Source organism: Python bivittatus, unplaced genomic scaffold, assembly GCF_059951505.1.
Source record: "Python bivittatus isolate LINGU-HERP-01145 unplaced genomic scaffold, Pbiv_v1 ctg000080_np1212, whole genome shotgun sequence".
In the NCBI taxonomy this organism is placed as follows: Eukaryota; Metazoa; Chordata; class Lepidosauria; order Squamata; family Pythonidae; genus Python; species Python bivittatus.
Window position 1 is genome coordinate 60,402,982 of NW_028277035.1, and position 18,440 is coordinate 60,421,421.

Consider the following 18,440-nt stretch of genomic DNA (forward strand, 5'->3'; position numbering starts at 1 on the left):
TTCATAAATTGTACTAAAACAGTTTGTTTAATTATAGTTTGCTGAATAAACTATAATTGGGTAGATTCATACAATACACTAACCATAAATCATGGTTTATAGTATTGTAATGTGTAAGCTCAGCTCACACTGAATCTGTTAGCTTTTAAGTATCTGTTTTCCTACGCATTTTAAGGTAAAGCTTTTGATATTGAATTAAACATGATCATCTGTTAATATCTGTATGTCCAGCAACTTACAGCATACCTGTACAGGTAGGAAGGTGGTGTAAGACATGTATGTCAGGTAGGAAAATACAAACTGCCTTTTGAGCCCAGGAACAGAGAGTAAGGCAAGCCCAACACTATCCCTCTGTAATATTTACTACATAGAAAGAAAGATTTTACATGATCTTGTTAAGTATCTTCTGTTGTTCCTTTACTCTTCGATATTTCATCAATTTCTTCTGTTTTTCTGTCAACTCTTTAGATGTGGAAGGAAGCGCTATAGGTGGTAACTGAATGTTCCATACATCTTCATCTTCATCAGGAGAGTTTGTTGATTTACTTGGAGCTGACATCTAATATAAAAGCAAACCATTTTGAACAGAGAGAAAAATGATCAGATTATTAAACTACACTTCCATAAAGATCAGATTATGGCAGCATGATTTTTTTCTAATGGAAAATCTATTATTTTAATGTAGCTAAAGGTGTTAATTTACTGATTATGCAATCAGATGGCTGGAAGTCAAAACTTAATATATCATATGAAGTAGTTCTATGTTGATTTTAAGTGCAGGGTTAACTTTATATGCATTTTCACTTGACTAATAGAGTTCTCTTTCAAAATTCCAGTAAATAAATGGAAGCTAATAACTTTCAGGATCACTGGTTTAATTAAGTGCTTTGTGATTCCTGAATATGACCCTAACTTTAAGCAAGAACTTGTGATTATTTTTCCATGAAGGTGTACATGTATGTGTAAAAAGGAGTTCCTAATATTCCTCACACTCTTGATATGGATCAAGAAACAGAACCTAGAGCAGAGTTACACAGGACAAACACACTAGGTTTTCAATGGCTCCTTTAGTAAATTGAAAGTATACAGGCTATGGTTCTTACAATCACCATGTGTGAAAAAATTCTTAAGACTGAAAGGGACAGATCATTGAAAATGCCAACTGAATGTGGTGCAAACCTGAAAAATGTGAATCCCATGTTAGAGAGATTAGGAAAGGGACAGAAAATAAAAATATTATTATGCTGTTACACAAAACTATGGTTCAGCCATATTTGGAATACCATAGACAAATTCCATGCCTCCCTGTTCCTCCCACACAACAGGAGTAAGGATTTCTTATGTTGTAAAATCAGTTGTAACACATACATAAGGACCTTTGCTTTGTAAGAAACTTAATCAATTGATGTTCTATGCCCACACCAAATAGCTGGATTGTTTTGCTGGTTCATCTTTGCCAGCTGGGGTAAAACATATGAAAACAAATCAGGAATCTATTAAAGAGGAACTAGATTATGGATTGTTCTTCCCTTTGGTTTGGGTGGAGGAAGAATTTTTCCTGTACTTTGTGCAGCTTGCTGATATGCATATATATACTCTTGTGTGTGTGTGTTTCTCTAATACCCTCCTCACAAAGTTTTTGAAATGGATTGGCCCAGTTCTCACATAATACTGCAGATATCTATCTATCTATCTATCTATCTATCTATCTATCTATCTATCTATCTATCTATCTATCTATCTGCAGTATTAAGTGAGAGCTGGCTAATCCATTTCAAAACCTTTGTAAGGAGGGTATTAGAGAAATGTATAAGAAAATAACCTAACAATTAGTAATACTAATAATAACAATAATAGCAATATAGATAATCCTGATACTTAGTCAGTATGGTACTGAATACCAATGACAACAATAAAAGAGGACTTTTGCTTTCATTTCCAGCTTGTCTCATATAAAGCAACTGAGATATACCAGTATTTCTCAAAATGTGGTCGGAGGACCCCTGGAGGTCCCTCAAGACCATCTCAAGGGTCCGTGAAATCAAAATGATTTGCCAGCCTATGTTGAAAAATAATTCAATATTAAAATCCCCTCAAACAATTGTGAGAAGCAGTAGTGGCAGGGAATGCATCAATTTTAATTTTTAATATGGTAAATATCAATAACCCATACAAACAAAAGCTTTTGGGGGGTCCTCCATAATTTTTAAAAGTAGGAAGGAGTCCTGAAAGGAAAAAGTTTAAGAAACACTGAGATATACAATCTATTTATTTATCACATTTATAGCCCGCCACGGTGGCATACAGGCTCTGGGAGGCTTCTCATTCCAGAGAAAGGAAATGAGGAAGGAAGAATCCACATGAGCTCACAAAGCAATGCAGTTGCAACTTTGAGTGGGTCTTTACTTCCATCCCTGCAAGGTTGCAAAGCGAGTCTAGGTAAGTTCAGTTAATTTTCAAGAGCCTCCCCGAGAATAGCAGCATCTATGTGGGAGGGAAGGGTTGCTGCCAGTTCAACGGTGGGTTGGTTTTGAAGGAACAGCAGGCGGTTTGATTTGCAGCAACTGCTGCCGTGCTTCCCTATCCCGGGAGAATACAGTAAGTCTTCAGGCAGGGAGCAAGATGAATGCTAGCTGAGATCCTGGAGTCATAAAACACCCCGTCCTTGTCTGAAAGATATCTCGCTCTCCCTCGGTCTGCAGCCACGTTTGGGGGGCACTGTCTCACCTTCTGGGCCCCTCACGTCTCTCAGTATGGGTGCTCCAAGCAGGGTGGGATCGGCTGCGCTTGGCGGAGAAAAGGGGACTGACGACGGCAAGAAGACCCGGTGTCCAGCTCCACGGGCTCCGGCACCTGGAGTGTCAACAAAGCGTTGGTTGCTATGGGCACGGAGGCAGGGCCCCGCCCTGGCTGTTTTGCCGACGGCCCGCCCCCCGATTTAAATTCACCCGCCGCGCGAGGAGGGCTCGCGATGCCCGAGGCTTGGTAGGAGGAAGGGGGTTCGTTTGCTAAAAGGGGAGGTGGAAGCGCTCTGCTGCTTGGACTTTGCTTTGGTTCTCCAGAAGGGGCGCGCCACCGGCACGGTCCCAAAGGTGTCTCTTTACCTTTGAATCCCTGAGGAAGATGGCCGCAGCATCTGAAAAGACGAACACCGGGAGGAAAAGGCGTCCTAACCTTGCTCAGAGACACTTTGCTACCACTTATGTTAGGAGTTGAGCTCTAAACAGGAACCCCACAAACATTTTGACTAACATGGAAATGTTAATTTTATCGTTAAAAATATGGATGCCTAACGAGATGATTCAGGTTTCTTTTTTCATTTTTGAACAGATAAAATAGTGCTTTTCAGATGGAATCTATGCACTAATAATATGTAAGAGCCAGTGTACTATGGTGGTTCAGGTACTAAGACTAGGGAGATTCAAATTCAACTACCCTCAGTCATTGAAACTCACTGAATGACTTTCTGAGCGTCAGTCTCAACTGACTGTGTGGTTGTTACGGAGATAAAATGAAAGGAGGCTCCCTCTGTAAGCAGTGTTGAGGTCCTGGAGAAAAACTAGAATATAAAGTTAAGGGTAGGACACTGCCATACTCCAGACCCAAACATCTGGTTCATTTAGCCTCATATTATTTATATTGCCTGGGAATAGTTTATATTGCCTGGTTGTTCTTGGGGATTCAAGGGGATGAGAAAATTCAGACTGTACTTTTCCACCTCACTCTCAGTTCCAACATATACAAATATGAAAAGTTAAATTTTAATTTACTGTATAAGACTTGTCCTATAAAGAGGTACTGTTAGAATCCTTATTTAATTTGCTGAATGGATACAATGTGATCTAAGCAAGGATTCATCAAAGTAATATATCTGTACAAAGAGTTTTCTTGGTGTTCCATGGTAATAGCTTCAAGAAGAGTGGAACAAGAATCTAGTACTCAAATTTGGATACAGAATCAGTGGAGTTAGTTTATTCAGACTGATTACTATACAAAGCAAAGAACCCTGCTGAAAGAAAGATTGTGAGGTAACTCACACTGAGGATGAATACATGTCCTTGAAGGAGGGCACTTTTGATGCCTCAATAATTATGGTGAGTTTTGCAACCTTGTGTTTTATGACATGTTCCAAGCTTCAAAATTTAGGAGTTCAAGAGGCCCCACTACTACTAAGGCTTCCCAATAATATCCTCAAAACGCCTCAAAAACCTATCAGAGGTACTTCAGTAAATTGCCATGTTGACACCAATGCTGGATGTTAAGCATAAAAACAAGCTCTGAAACAGCATTTTTGTAATGAATGGCTGGAATCTGTGTATCATCTTCTGCCATTAGAATCTGCTCAGACTCACTGGTAGCTTTCTGAGATTCTTCTCATTAACTACATTCACAAAAATATGCTAGGCAATAATGTGGTTTGATTGACTTTTGCTTAGTGTGTTGTGTGAAGCCAAATACTGCGGTTTGTACCTTTTGGTTTAAGTCTTACTAGCTATGTTCATTTAACATACTAAATCACAAAATAGTATGTTTTGTAATTCTAACCATTTACACTTCAGAATATTGTGCAAACCCCCCAAATTGGGTTGAGTAAACATGGTTAAGCTATATTGTGCATACAGCCAGCATATTATAATATAGGAACCCGGTCTTCTATCATGAATAGAAGAGAGCCTCAACTATAACATGGACAATGCTAATCAGCTAGAATCCTGTGCAGCCTTAGAAGCAGCATTTAAAATTACAGGACTTAACACAGAGACCCAAGAAAACATAAGGCAGACAATCATACCACAGATCAGAAGAACACAGTATCAGCACCAACTGAAAGCAGAGAACAGAGCAGCCCCCAAAAGCCTAAGGAAGGACCAAACCATCATCCTCCCAGCAGACAAAGGCCAAACCACAGTTATTATGGATAAATCACAATACTTGCAAAAAGCCAAAACGTTATTAGAGGACAAAGAAACCTATATCCCAGTTAAGACCAACCCAATATAGAGACTAGACAACCTAATCAAGAGAACCCTTAATGACCTAACCAAGAAAGGCTAGATCACAAAAAAAGAACAGTGGTGGATGAAAAGCGGTGGACCCATCCTCCCACATTTTTATGGACCAAAAATACACAAGCCCAACATACCTCTCTGACCAACTGTATCTTTACCAGGGACGCTATACAACATAGCGAAAGAACTGACAAAAAAGCTTGGACATCTCACAGAGAGGAGCGAATATTCTATCAACTCCTCACTACAATGCCTCCAGAAAATCAAAGATGTACACATAGATGAAAATGAAATTATGGTCTCTGTGGAAGTGCTATAGTTTCTCGGCATTTCATTACAATCTCTGCTATGAGCCTGCAAGTGGTGATCCCATGGGTGTGCCTCTGATTTGTTGGTATATTTGTCAATCAAACTAAAAATAGGTAGTGAGGCATCAAATGTCATAGCACTCTTTACATCCATAAACCCAGAACTAGTGAAAGAATCCATATCAGCAGTACCACACAACACATCTGACCTAACCAAATACACCAAGATCAAAATACCCAGAATCAAGGACCTCATCAACCTCTGTCTCACTACCTATTTTCAGTTTGATTGACAAATATACCAACAAATCAGAGGCATACCCATGGGATCACCACTTGCAGGCTCATAGCAGAGATTGTAATGAAATGCCTAGAAACTATGGCACTTCCACACATACAGCCAAAAGTATGGATCCAGCATGTAGATGACACCTTTTTTATAATAAAAAAGGAACAACTAGAGAAGACACATGAAACTATCAACAACATCTTCAAAGGAATAAAATTCACCAGAGAGGAAGAAGGTAATAACACACTACCCTTCCTGGATACCTCATCAGCAGAGGAAACAACAGCAAATTAGAAACCCAAGTCTATTGGAAAACAACCCACACTAACCAAGTACTCCATTACCAAAGTAACAACCCAACCTCCCACAAGAGGAGCTGCATAAGAACATTATTCAAACAAGCACAAATCCACTGCAGCAACCCAGAACAGCAGAAAAAGGAAACAGAACACCTATACATCTTCCAACAAAATGGATATCCACGCAACTTTCTCAAAAAGTGCCTGACCACTCAACCTACTACAACACAACCAGCACAAGCTATGAAAAGGATAACACTTTCATACATCAGAAACATCTCAGAAACTACCAACAGACTATTACAACCACATGGCATCTCCATAACACACAAACCAACTAAAGCCCTCCAAAACATCTTAAGCAAACCAAAAGACCAAGTAGCCCAAGAAGAAAGAACAGGAGTCATCTACAACATACAGTGTAAGGATTGTAACAACCACTATGTAGGACAGAGAGGCAGAAGGCTAGCAGAGCACATCCATGAACACTAACTAGCAGTCAGAAGACATGATGAAAACTCCTTAATCTCACAACACATGGATAGACATAACCATAGTTGGAAACTGTCAGCATCTTAGACCAAGCCAAATCCAAAAATGCGAGGAAATTCCTGTAAGTTTGGTATTCAGACAAGGTAACCATCAGGCACATAGAGAGAAACGGCATCTACACACTATTCAAAAGAGACAGTAAAAAGGAAACAAAAGAACAGAACATCTCCTCACCAGCAATCATCATCCAGATAAACAGAGATTAACACCAAGGTCATCACCAGATATACAATCAAGCAGTAAACAGTAAACAATACCCTAATCAAGGAACTACCAGAAAAAAACAAAACAACCACCAAGACAGGCAGGGCAAGCCACAGTATATAAACAGAGAGCAAACTCCACTCCATTCTATCACTGAAGATGTCACCTAGCTGGGTAACAAAACATTTGCAAGAAAACAACCAAGCTCAGAGAACCCAAGGACTCTGAATTTTATTACATCATGATTAAACCAGGGCTCAAGGTGAATGTAACAATTTATATTGCCGCCAGAAATGTAGCTTGAAGGAATAAATGAAAATGTCGGGTTCAGCCCAAGAACAACAATGAGGCAATCCAGTCCAGTACAATTTCTTTATCAGCTTGCACCTAATAGACAGAATCTCGCCAGACTCACCCTATGCCAAAGCAACTAGTGGATATACCCTGTGAGACTTAGGGAGGGCCCAGCCTCATCCTCTTTCTCTTCTCGGTCTTGCTGTGGACTGAGAAAGCACTTACTCTGGAATGTTCCCCCTCCCTCCTGATAACCTTGATCCTCCATTCCAGTATCTTCCTCGCTCAAGCCTTCCAGTACATTTTTTTTTATCATGGCACCTAAATTATCAATTCCAAGAATTACTTAAGAGTTTCTTTGCTCTCTGTAAGCATGCAGATAAAACTACTTTATCACAGCAAGCATTTTTAGTGTGATATGTTTTTGGATCTGTTTCCTAGGATAGCTGTTCATAAACTGCTATTGAGTTGTTTTTATTTGTGTTTTACCTTCTTTTGCTTTATTATACATTCCCTTACTTGTACTGTCCTTCACAACCCAAGTATAGAAAGGTTAGATACAAATATTAAAACAAATGAAACAAAACTAATTGGGATAGAAACTACCTGATCTTTATTTTTGAAATTTAAATTTATCTGATGTGAATCTCAACTAATTACATTGGCATCTTTGTTTACATATGAATTGATTTGTGAAATGCCTGTGACTGAACATAACAGCTCTATTGGCACAGACCAAAGATGTGTCTACTCCACTATTATATTTCCCACAATGAGCAGATGACTCTAGAAACCTCAGAAGCTGAATAGAAAGACAATAGCTTTTTTCCATAGTTGGTCTTTATTGATTGATATTCAGAAGTGAACTTGTTCCAGACGTGAAAGCTGGGCATAGTAAATATAACTAGTGGATGAATCTGACTCTTGGCAGAATACAGACTGAGTAAGTGGTCAACTGGCTTACCACAGTTGCTCTGTTCCATTATATCTGACAAATATCATTCAGTGCCTCTTATACCCTTTGAGTCAAAGGTTTGTCTACCATGCTTATAGAGTACATCTTCAAGGCCTGAACACTGACAACAAATTGACATCTCAGATATCCTTCCTGTGCAGAGTAAGCATAATGTACTCTGAGAAGTAACTTGTCTCTGAAAGCTTATCTTTATGTGAGTAATACTTACCTGTTAGTTAAACAATATATTACAAATAAGACCAAACACATTATAATTTTTTTTTAAAGGTTAAAGGAATGTGCACATTTGTATAAAATGTGCATCTAGTTTACATATGCATACAGACATGTCTCAGAAGATTGCAGCACCAAAAAAACTTACATGGGCAGGTCTATAAAGTTACTAGGAGTCAAGCTAATTTAAAACTATTACTAGAATTAATTTCTTTGCAGTAGTATCTAAATACTGCCAAATAAATAAATTTAATAATTTGTACTTTTACCCAAATAATTAAAAAAATAGTAGTCCCTCTTCAGTTTCTTTGCCCTTAATTTTCTACCAAATCCTGCTCCAATGTCAGGCCTAGCCCAAGGAACTCCAGGAGACCATGTAAATTCAGTCCAGCAATGTTTATTAGCTACAACCTCTAGCAAGAATCTTCCCAGACTGAAACTCCAGCTCCCAAGTAATGCCAGTCACAACACTATGAATTCCTCAGGGAGGTGCCAGCCTCATCCTCTTATCTCTCCCTCGCTCCTCAGGAGATGAAAGAAAATGTTTTCCTCCCTGAGTCTGGCCTTCATAATTCCATTCCATCACATCCAAAACGTACTGTAGGAGCAGTTTTTCCCAGTGTCCTTAAAAACTGAAATTATTTGGGAATATTTAATATTTTAATGATTTTAGAGCCTGACTAGTTAAGGGATTGCCTGTATTGTTAGAAATCTTTCCTTTTGAGGGCACCTCTGCTTGCAGAAGCTTGTTCTTTGGCCATGTGGTAAAGAGTGCTCTCCTGTACAACTCAAACTGTACAATTCTGCCTTCTTTTTCAAATAGGCAGCAAGAAACATCTTGGGGTGGGGGAGTGTGTCTTTTTAGTCAAAAGGCAACATAGAAATAAAACATGCATAATTATTATTTTGTAGCATACAGTAGCAGTGAGCCTCAGATGTAGTCCAATGTGGATATGCTCAATACTGTAAGTCCACAGAACTAGAAAACTAGTAAGTTTGTTGAAGGGGAAGGAAGTTTATGGGCAAAATAGAAATTAGAATCCACTAGATGATTTGCAGGAAATTGTCAAAACGTTTTTGACTTGCCACCGTTTAACATTCCATGCCTCTTTGTACAGTATTAGTGCTTTAGAACTCCTGACATACAATAACTTAGATTTAGATTTTACTGCATAAGTAGATAACAGTACAGTAGTAGACGTCAGTGTGTTGCTTCCAAGCTCCAGTCGATACTGCGAAGTTTTGCATCTAACTTTGGCTATCCATTCTTTTTGCAACTGGCCCTAAGCAATAGATCTCTAGGCTCTACTAAAACGCCAAATTCTCAAGTGCCCGAAATCCATCCAGTTCTGGGATAGAGAAAGAACAACCCGCAGCCCTCATTCACTAACAAACGGCAAGCCGCCGACCGGGAAAGACCACTTCCGGTCAGGAGTGCTTCGTACGCTCATGGATACGTCTAAAGAGACTCTTGACCCTCGCCATCTTCCGGGTTCTTTCTACCTAGTTCTAATCAGCCCTTAGGGGCGGGCGCCATTTCCGGGCAAGCGCTCGTTTCCTTTCCCGGTTCATCCTCCCTCTCTCCCTCCCTCCCTCGCTGCGGGTTTTCTCATTGGCCCGGGCGGAGCGGGGCAGGGCGGCCGAAGCGGTTCTGTGCTGCGGGGCGGCCGAGGAGACGAGCAAATGAATGGTGTCAGCCACGGGCTCCTGCGGCGTCTGCTGGGCACTCTGAAGGCCCTTCCCGGGTTGAGGCGCCGAGCCAAACAGCGGCTGAGCTGGTGGTTCCCCACCTTCACCGCCACGTTGCCCGCCATGGAGCGGGCTGTGGTGCGTTGCGTCCCGGCGGAGCCTAAGCTCAGCGTTTCCCTCGTGCTGCAAGACGGTAAGACGCGGCATCTGCAGCGGGACCAAGCGGAGCCTCTCGGCCAGGCGCTGGCTCGCATCGCCAACAACGTCAGCAAAGGCCACGCCAAGAAGGCCAAGAAGAGCAAGAAGGCGCAGACCGAGGCAGACCCCGGGACGCCGCCGCTGCCGCTTTCGCAGCTCGTCGCCGTTCGCCTCTTCTCCCAGGACGGGGAAGCCGTGGCCGAAGACGTGCCCAACGAGGAGGCCTGGCAGGACGGGACGGTGCTGCAAATCGGCGAGACCCGCTACCGCGTGGAGCGCAACCCACCCACTCTGACCGAAGTGCAGCTTCCGCGCTCGCTCATGGCCGGCTTCCCCGTGTGCCCCAAGCTGCAGGTCGAGTTCGGCTCTCCCCAAGACTGCCTCTTCCGTTGGTATCAGGAGCAGAAGATCGACTCGGCCGGGGCGGCAGCGGCCGCCGCAAGCGACGGCTGGGCGGAAGCCCCGGCCGGCTCCGAGCGCGTCTTCACGCCGACCAACGCGCATATCGGGCGCCGCCTGAAGCTCGTCTGCATCCCGGGCAACAGCGAGCGGCGCTTCGGGCTGCCCCGCGAGGTGGAAAGTATAGGCCCCGTGGAGGCCGGCCCGGGCGCCTGCACTTTCGAGGCGCGGCATCTCTACACCAAGAAAGTCACGGGGCCGGGACTGATCCGCATGGTTACCTACAACATCCTGGCCGACATCTACGCCCGGACCGAGCTTTCGCGGACCGTGCTCTATCCGTATTGTGCTCCCTACTCGCTGGAGCTCGACTACCGGCAAAACCTGCTCAAAAAAGAACTGGCCGGCTACAGCGCCGACATCATTTGCCTGCAGGAGGTGGACAAGTCGGTCTTCGTGGACAGCCTGGGGCCTGCGCTTGATGCCTTCGGCCTGGAGGGGCTGTTCAGGATCAAAGAGAAGCAGCACGAGGGCCTCGCCACTTTCTACCGACGGGACAAATTCAGTCTCCTTGGTCAGCATGACATTGCCTTCAATCAGGCTCTGCTTGAAGATCCCTTGCACAGAGAACTGCGGGACAAGGTGGCTACCTGCCCGCAGTTTGAGGAAAGCCTGCTTAAGCGAGCATCAGCTCTACAGGTATGCCTTATTAGTCCACCTGTCTAAGGGGAATAGTGGGATGACCAGAGGAAGGGAGGGAAGTGGGTGGCCAGTTAAGTTGAAGGGGGACTTTCATTGAGAAATTCAAAGCCGGAACTCTATCAACTCCCCGAACTCTCACCATCCCTTGGTATCTTGAGGCAATTTTTACTTAGTGTAGTTTATACCCTGTTCTTTGTTTAAAGGACATAACTTGAAATCGTTTCAGGGAAAAGGAAGAGTAGGATAAAGTTCTCACAAATTGACAATAGAACATACTTGAAATTCTGTATAGGTGGAGCACAATAGCCAGCCCTTCAGATATAAAATAGTTACTCCCTTTTTACTCTGTGTTCTTTGAATGTTGGAAAGAAATTATGTAAAGAGATTCCAGACTTTGTCAGCAGTATGACTCTCTGAATACAGAAGAAAATGGGAGAGAAGTTGGAAAAAGTTATACTGAATGTAGAAATGGGCTAGATCTGACTGGGGAGTGCAGAGAAAAACAGATCCAGAAAGCATTCATCTGATGTACCTTTTCCAGAGAGGCAATGGACAGTGGCTTGGAATGCTGCTCTCTGCTCCATTCTTAAACCTGCCTCCTTCATGGTCATGTGATGGGGGAGGAAGATGCTGTAGTAAGGGTTGGAAGCAACTGCAGAAGCCATGTGCTGCATGTCTTCAGGGATCATGTTCTTTCCAACCCAACCAAATGTTGGAAACAAATTATGTAAAGAAGCCTGGATTTTGTCCATCAGCAGGACAGTTCTTTGAAAGTACAATAGAATTGGGCCAAACTTGGGGGGGGGGGGGGGAGGAGCCAACAACAAGATTTGAGTTTGAAATGAGTTGGATCCAACCAGGTCTATGGAGAAAAAAATCTCCCAATACATCTCTATGGGAGAAAAAGGTGGGCAGCCACTTGAAATGTTGCAGACTTCTCTATTTATTTGGCTGCCATTTGGGCAGACTCAAGGTGGAGTATGTAAGACTCCCCCCCCCCCTTCATTGCCAGACTTGTGTCCTACAGCAGAACGATTTTTTTTGAGAGGTGGAAGGAATTCCAGAAGCCATGCTCTTTATCCTTTCCCTAACTTAAACACTAAGCAGTATTGTGCGGTATCAGAATTCATGAATATTTTTTTATAGGTTTCTGTCCTTCAGTCTCGAAATGATTCTTCAAGAAAGATTTGTGTTGCCAACACTCACCTGTTCTGGCACCCAAAAGGTAATTTTGTTACCAATATTTGCTAAGCAGGTTATTGTCTTGTTTTTTGGAGTCTGGGGTTGAATTTAAGTAGAAAATCAGTAAACTGCAGTATAGAAGTCTGTGTAGTGCAGTTGTTTGTCACAGGGAGGTAACAACTGAGGTGAGGTCCTTGCCTAGTGTGAGGACCTTTCCAATGTAGAAACATTCTTACTAAGCTAAAGCAACAACATCAGTGGTTTCCAAGGAAGAAATATACATTGTTCTTGTCTTGTGACTGTGTAAAGCAGAATTATTGTTAATTGGAGCTACTTAAATTTCCATAGAATAAAGTGTTTTGAAATGAAGTCACTGCTTGATTACTTGATTCCTTTGGGATGTGCATTGCAGTAGCAGAGAATAAACTCCCAGGTTAATTGAAGGAATGTTTAATGTCGTAACTTCAAGCAGGTAGCAGCACTTGCCTGACATTGGCTGAACTTGAAAAAGCTAAACACAGTCAGACCAGATTAATAATTGGGAAGGAGACCACCAGGAAATTTCAGGTAGACTAGAAAGTCAAAGAACCATCCCAGAATGGGGTCTCAAACTCAAATTGTCACAAGAATGCATGAGGACTTTTAACCTAAGGGCCACAACACTGAAGTGTTCTCATACATTAATAAAAAAAGGTCTCTAATGAGTGCAAATGAAATTTTCATATTGTTCATAAGTTTATTAAATTAAACATATTATTGCAAAACAGCTATTTTTTCATTATTTCATTTTCACCACTTAGCCTGGCAGTATTTTTCATTTACTAGAACATGAATCTTTAGTTCGGTAAGTATTGAATCACAACATATAACCCTTGTGCCTAGTCATCTGAAACAGCACAATTTATCTGCTCACAAGAGGCAACTGTGCTGGAAAGTGATCCTGGCAGTTCTCTTTATGGGAGAAAAAAAAATTGTCTTTAGTTTGGTGTGTATCATCCTCTCCTAAGAACTATATATAATTCCGCAAACTTAGCTCAATTTTAGATTACTGTTAAGCAGACTACATTTATTAAATATATTCTGATGTATGAGAGGAGGGATGCACAGCAAAGGGACACCCACACTGCTCCCTCTTCCAGTACCTTTTAAGGGCTCTGTCTGTACTTATTTGAACAGGAAATTGTGGTGAAGAAAGGGAGAGGGAACTATGGAAAACTGAAGGAGTCAGAGAGGAGGAACATTGAAGAAGGAAGTTGGAAGAAACAGAAAAATAGCAAAGAGTTGAAGAGAAGTACAGGAAAAGAGTACTGTACAGAAAGAACTGGGAGCATGGGAGCTGAGCCAAGAGGAGTAACAATAATTGTCGACCAGAATTTGCAGAACTGGCAGAATCAGCGAAGCAGTAGCAGTGGAAGCAGCTGACAAGTGCTAGCTGCTGAGGGAAAGCATAGTAAAATGTCAGCCAGACCAGCAGATGCAGTAACAGCAATGGCCCCAAGAGCATCATTAGCAGTACAACTGGCCCCAACAACCCTGAAGCACAGTGGCAGATGGTGGCAAAGCAGAAAAGTCCAGTGGGCGGGTGCTGGTAAGCTGTCCCTAGTGACAGTTACACCACCCAACCATGGGGGGAGAGGCCAAGTGCCTTCCAGCAACTGCAGCCTTCCCAAACAGGGAAGTAGACAGCCCACATCTTCCACCCAGCATCCTGTCGATAGAGACCACACAAGTGACTGTGCAGCACTGTGGGTTGGGGAGGACTCTGGGAAGTCTAAACATTTAGAAAGCATTGAATCCAGGTTTGATTCAGCATGAAGAGGATCAGAGTTTAAGAGTGTGCATGTGTGTGTGTGTAAATAAAAGTAAAAGATTTTAGAATTTGGAACAATAAAGTGCAGGATGATGGATTGTAGAATTAGAATGAGACTGATACAACAGAATGAAAGAATAGTTCCTGGGAATGAAATATTTTTATTTATTTGGTAAATTTACATAGCTACCCATCTTACGTGTGTGACTCTGAGCTGTGTACAAAGCTAAAAACACCTAACAATACAACAAAATAATCAAAAACATTACAACAATCATTAAAAAACATTAAAAACTATCAAAACCATTAAAAAATCAAAATTCTTTATATTATAGAGAAATCTATTCAGGGTATCTTTTATAATTAAACACTTTCTAAAGGGAATTGTTTGGCCCTGTCAGGTTCTGTCACCATCTCCCAAAAGGGACCTGTGACATATCCCATGGAAAACAGCAACTTGCTTGTTTGTCACCTTAGCTGTCCAAAGAACGTGCAAGAGCCTTCTCCCACACAGTGTGGTATAGGCACAAAATGACATCAAAAGCTACAAATTTGAAACCCCTGTTCTAGCAGAAGGCAATAGCCAACCATTTCCATACTGCAGTTGGGAGTCAAGCTCAACTTGGGGCTTTGCCTTTTTAAAAAAAATCTTAGACTGGATATTAAATACTTTGAAACCTTACAGGCATTGATTAAACATAACAGATTTTTCTTTTGTCTTTAGGTGAAAATATCCGTCTAATCCAAGTTGCAATAGCGTTATCCCATCTTAAGCATGTGATCAATGACATGTATCCTGCTACACCTCTCATACTCTGTGGGGATTTTAATGCCACACCATCAACTGGAACATACACTTTGGTCAATAGCGGCAGCATCGCTGAAGATCATGAGAGTTGGGATTCAGAAGGAAAAGAGCAACGGTGTGCTATGTCTCTAACCCACCAGTTCAGACTTAAAAGTGCTTGTGGAGAACCAGCCTACACTAATTATGTTGGAGGCTTTCATGGTTGCTTAGACTATATTTTCATTGATGCAAACGCTTTGGAGGTTGAACAGGTAATTCCACTGCCAAGTCATGAAGAGGTAACCACCCATCAAGCCTTACCAAGTGTTTCACACCCATCGGATCATATAGCACTAATATGTGATATAAAGTGGAAATAATCTGATTTATTTTCTGAAATAATGTGTGCTATGTCAGTTGGAAAAATTCAGTTGGAATGCTGCTTTGATCACAGTTATTATGTCCCATTTTTAATTCTTTGTAAGTGGTCATACTTTTTATAACCAGTGTTCTTATGTACCAGTGCTACATTTTTCTTCTGTTAATGAACAGAATCAATACATTTTGAAACTCTATAATTGTCCTATTTCATTTTCAGATGACTTTTAAAATAAGGAGTAAGAATATTTTGTTTAAACTGAGATTACATAAAAATTGGAATAAATGGAATGGTATTGTTAGGTACCATACTTTGTTAATCAGTTGCTACTGACATTTTGCAGGATATCCATTTGAGTAAATATATTTTGTCTTTATAAGACTGTTTGTATTAAAGATTCAAAAAACATTCTGGCAGTTCCCAATACTGGGGGAAAAGGTCTTATCCCTGTAAACCAAAATAATTTGGGTTTAAGTAATGATAAAATGATGGTATGCTTGGATAGTGATTTTTTTCTGAATGCAGAGACTGATTTTGCTAGGGAGTAGTGATTTTGGCTGATAGTTATCCACCTTTAGGGTAGGTTAATGACTACTGCTTCCTACTTTTTGGAATCTTTTTGTAAAGAATGGTTTGATCAGGGTCTCAGCAACAAGGACTGGGTGGAAGACAACTGCCTCCCACTTCACTTCTTCCACATTTCACTTTATGCAAAGGGAAATAATTAAAAAAAATAAGAGGTAATTCGCTGCAGCAGCCCCATTTTTGAGAAGCCTCTCAACTGTATCTCTGATGGAGGCTAGAAAAGGTATTCAACCTCCAGTTAATCCTCTCCCAGACTGGTTGACAAGAGCAAGTTAAGATAAGGTACTCAACAGTTAATCTAAATGTCTCCTTTATTAACTGGAGATGTCTGAATTTCCAGATTTGATCAACATACAGGTGTCGCTGGTAATCTGGTTAAGCATGTTCTGCCCCCTGAGCCGTTGAATCATGAATCTTTATTGTTAGCCACCCAGAGTTATAAATCTGACATCGGCGGCCATATAAATCAAATAAATAAATAAATGAACTAGCTAAAATGATTAATTGCTTAATTATTTCATCTCTGTTCCAGATCATGAGGCAGTGCTAGGCTTACTTTTACCAACGTATAATGTGACTGTGGCTAATAATGGGGGATGTTCACTCCATTTCATTGCCCTAGTTTGTATAATAAAATAGACTATTATATGGCTAGCTACTTTATGGCACAATGTCACGCAATCATAGTTATGGTTACTTTTATGACTGTTGATTTGTGTGGACCATTAAACTAGATTAATTCAGTGAATATCACATTAACCATGGTTTAGTATGCCATATGAACACAGCTAGTATGTCTCCTTTTTTCTGACAACTGTTAATTTATGGTAGTTTCTGGATCATTTATTTGTATAACCAGATTGCTACAGTGTATCCATGATGATGATGAAGCTATCCATTCAGTCGTGTCTGATTCTTGGTGATTCTATGGACTGCTGCTCTCCACATTTTCCAATCTTGTACAGCTGCTTTCAATTGTTTTATGCTCTGGTTGGTGTTGACTTTGATGGTGTCTAGCCACTATGTTTTTTGGCAGCCTTGTTTTCTTTTACCGCTGACCATTAAAAGGCATAACTGCCTTTTCTAGTGAGTTTGATCACTTGACATGGCTGAAATAAGTAAGGTGGAATTTTGTGATTTTGCCTTCCAGCGATATGTCTGGTTTTATTCGCTCCAGAACCTTTACTATATCCATAATATCATCTAAAAGTTCACTTTTGCTCCATTCTGATTGGCAAACATGCCTCATAGAATTTTTATGAGAGTTAAAATTCTGATTAGTTTATATTTGACTCAAGTATATAAGCAAAATCCCACTTCTACAACACATCTTTTCAGACTTGTCTTGGTACAACTGCTGCATATTCACAATGGTTTGAGTCCAAAAATCCTTTGAAAAACCATGGGATGTAGTTGGAATGAATTATATCCCAATTCAGAAAATCTGCCTTGTTATACCACTTCTTGTGGTGAGAATCCAAGAGAATTCAGCATAGAGGATCTGTTTAGCTGTGGGTAACCTAGGGACCAGGAGTTCCAGATGTTGATAACCTCAATTCTGAGCAGCGAGAAGCTGTATTTCAGTAACTTTTAGAGGGCCATAAGCCATGATGCAAATGCAGATTTATCCCTTACTTAACAGTATCTTAAAAAAGAATTAAATCCCTTTGGTTGTTTCCTGTGAGGGCATTCAGGTAGCCTTGCCCCAGATGTACAAACTGGAAGGAATGCAGCATAAGCTATTTTTTATTATTTTCAGCTTCAAGCACCAGACTTAGTTTTTCCTTGTTTGAGTAGCCTGGGAATATTCATTGCTCCTGCTTGATTACTGTTGGAATGACAACATGAGCCAAAGAAAAAATGCTGATCTGTTCAAATCTATTAAAAACATAAGGTCTTACTGGCTTAATCTAATTTTTTGATCCAAGAATTTTCTGAGTAGATGTAGGAATGTTGTAGAAGTAAAGTATTTAACAAAGTATCACATGGCATTCTGGTAGCAGGTTATTTAAGTATGGAATGGATAGCATGACTGTTAAATGGATACACAGGTAGCTCAACATTTACAGTCAAAGTAAAAGTCAAACTGGAAGAAGGTATCAAGTGGAGTGCCAAAACATTCAGTCATGAGACCAATATTCCTTCACATTTTTATTAATGACTAGGATGAAGAGGTAGATGGAAATATGAATTCTGTGGATAATGCATACCACTATTACATACTCAACATGTTTGCAAAGTACTGATGGCAGTTCTCACAGTATGCTGATTTCTTAAATACCATACTTCGTCAAAAGTATAATGAGCCTGAGAAGATATTATGGCTTAATATGAAGCTAATGTATGTATTATGTCAAGTTAGAAGTTTGGAGAATTATTTGAATGATAAAAAGTAATTCAATAAATTAAAAATTCAGTTTTAAATGCAATATTTTTGTGGTGCCAGTTACAACAGATTAAAGGAAATGAGAAAATTCAGATTTTGAGAGGAGATATATGAGGGTTCCTGTGTTTCCGCATTAAGCTAGAATACTAGAATACGTAGCATCAAATAATTGACCACAT

At 40.8% G+C, this 18,440-nt stretch overlaps 2 protein-coding genes across 2 annotated transcripts in view; one reads left to right on the top strand and one right to left on the bottom strand.

Moving 5' to 3' along the window:
• DNAH12 (dynein axonemal heavy chain 12) overlaps positions 1 to 559 on the bottom strand; it is a 117,864-nt gene extending 117,305 nt beyond the window's left edge. The window contains exon 1 of the mRNA XM_088134789.1: positions 387 to 559. Coding sequence (XP_087990915.1) covers positions 387 to 559 — 173 coding nt within the window. The remainder of the gene's footprint in view (positions 1 to 386) is intronic.
• A 9,082-nt stretch (positions 560 to 9,641) lies between these two features.
• Positions 9,642 to 18,298, top strand: PDE12 (phosphodiesterase 12). The gene is made up of 3 exons (XM_007425234.3): positions 9,642 to 11,129; positions 12,279 to 12,357; positions 14,849 to 18,298. The coding sequence occupies exons 1-3, from the start codon at positions 9,828 to 9,830 to the stop codon at positions 15,289 to 15,291; spliced, it is 1,824 nt and encodes a 607-aa protein (XP_007425296.1). The 5' UTR covers positions 9,642 to 9,827; the 3' UTR covers positions 15,292 to 18,298.
• Positions 18,299 to 18,440: the final 142 nt, after the last annotated feature.

Excerpts from the sequence above, each read along its gene's own strand:
- PDE12 (XM_007425234.3), top strand. The coding sequence starts at position 9,828 with ATGAATGGTGTCAGCCACGGGCTCCTGCGGCGTCTGCTGGGCACTCTG. Across the intron at positions 11,130-12,278 it reads AGCGAGCATCAGCTCTACAG|GTTTCTGTCCTTCAGTCTCG; the intron begins GTATGCCTTATT and ends ATTTTTTTATAG. Across the intron at positions 12,358-14,848 it reads CCTGTTCTGGCACCCAAAAG|GTGAAAATATCCGTCTAATC; the intron begins GTAATTTTGTTA and ends TTTTGTCTTTAG.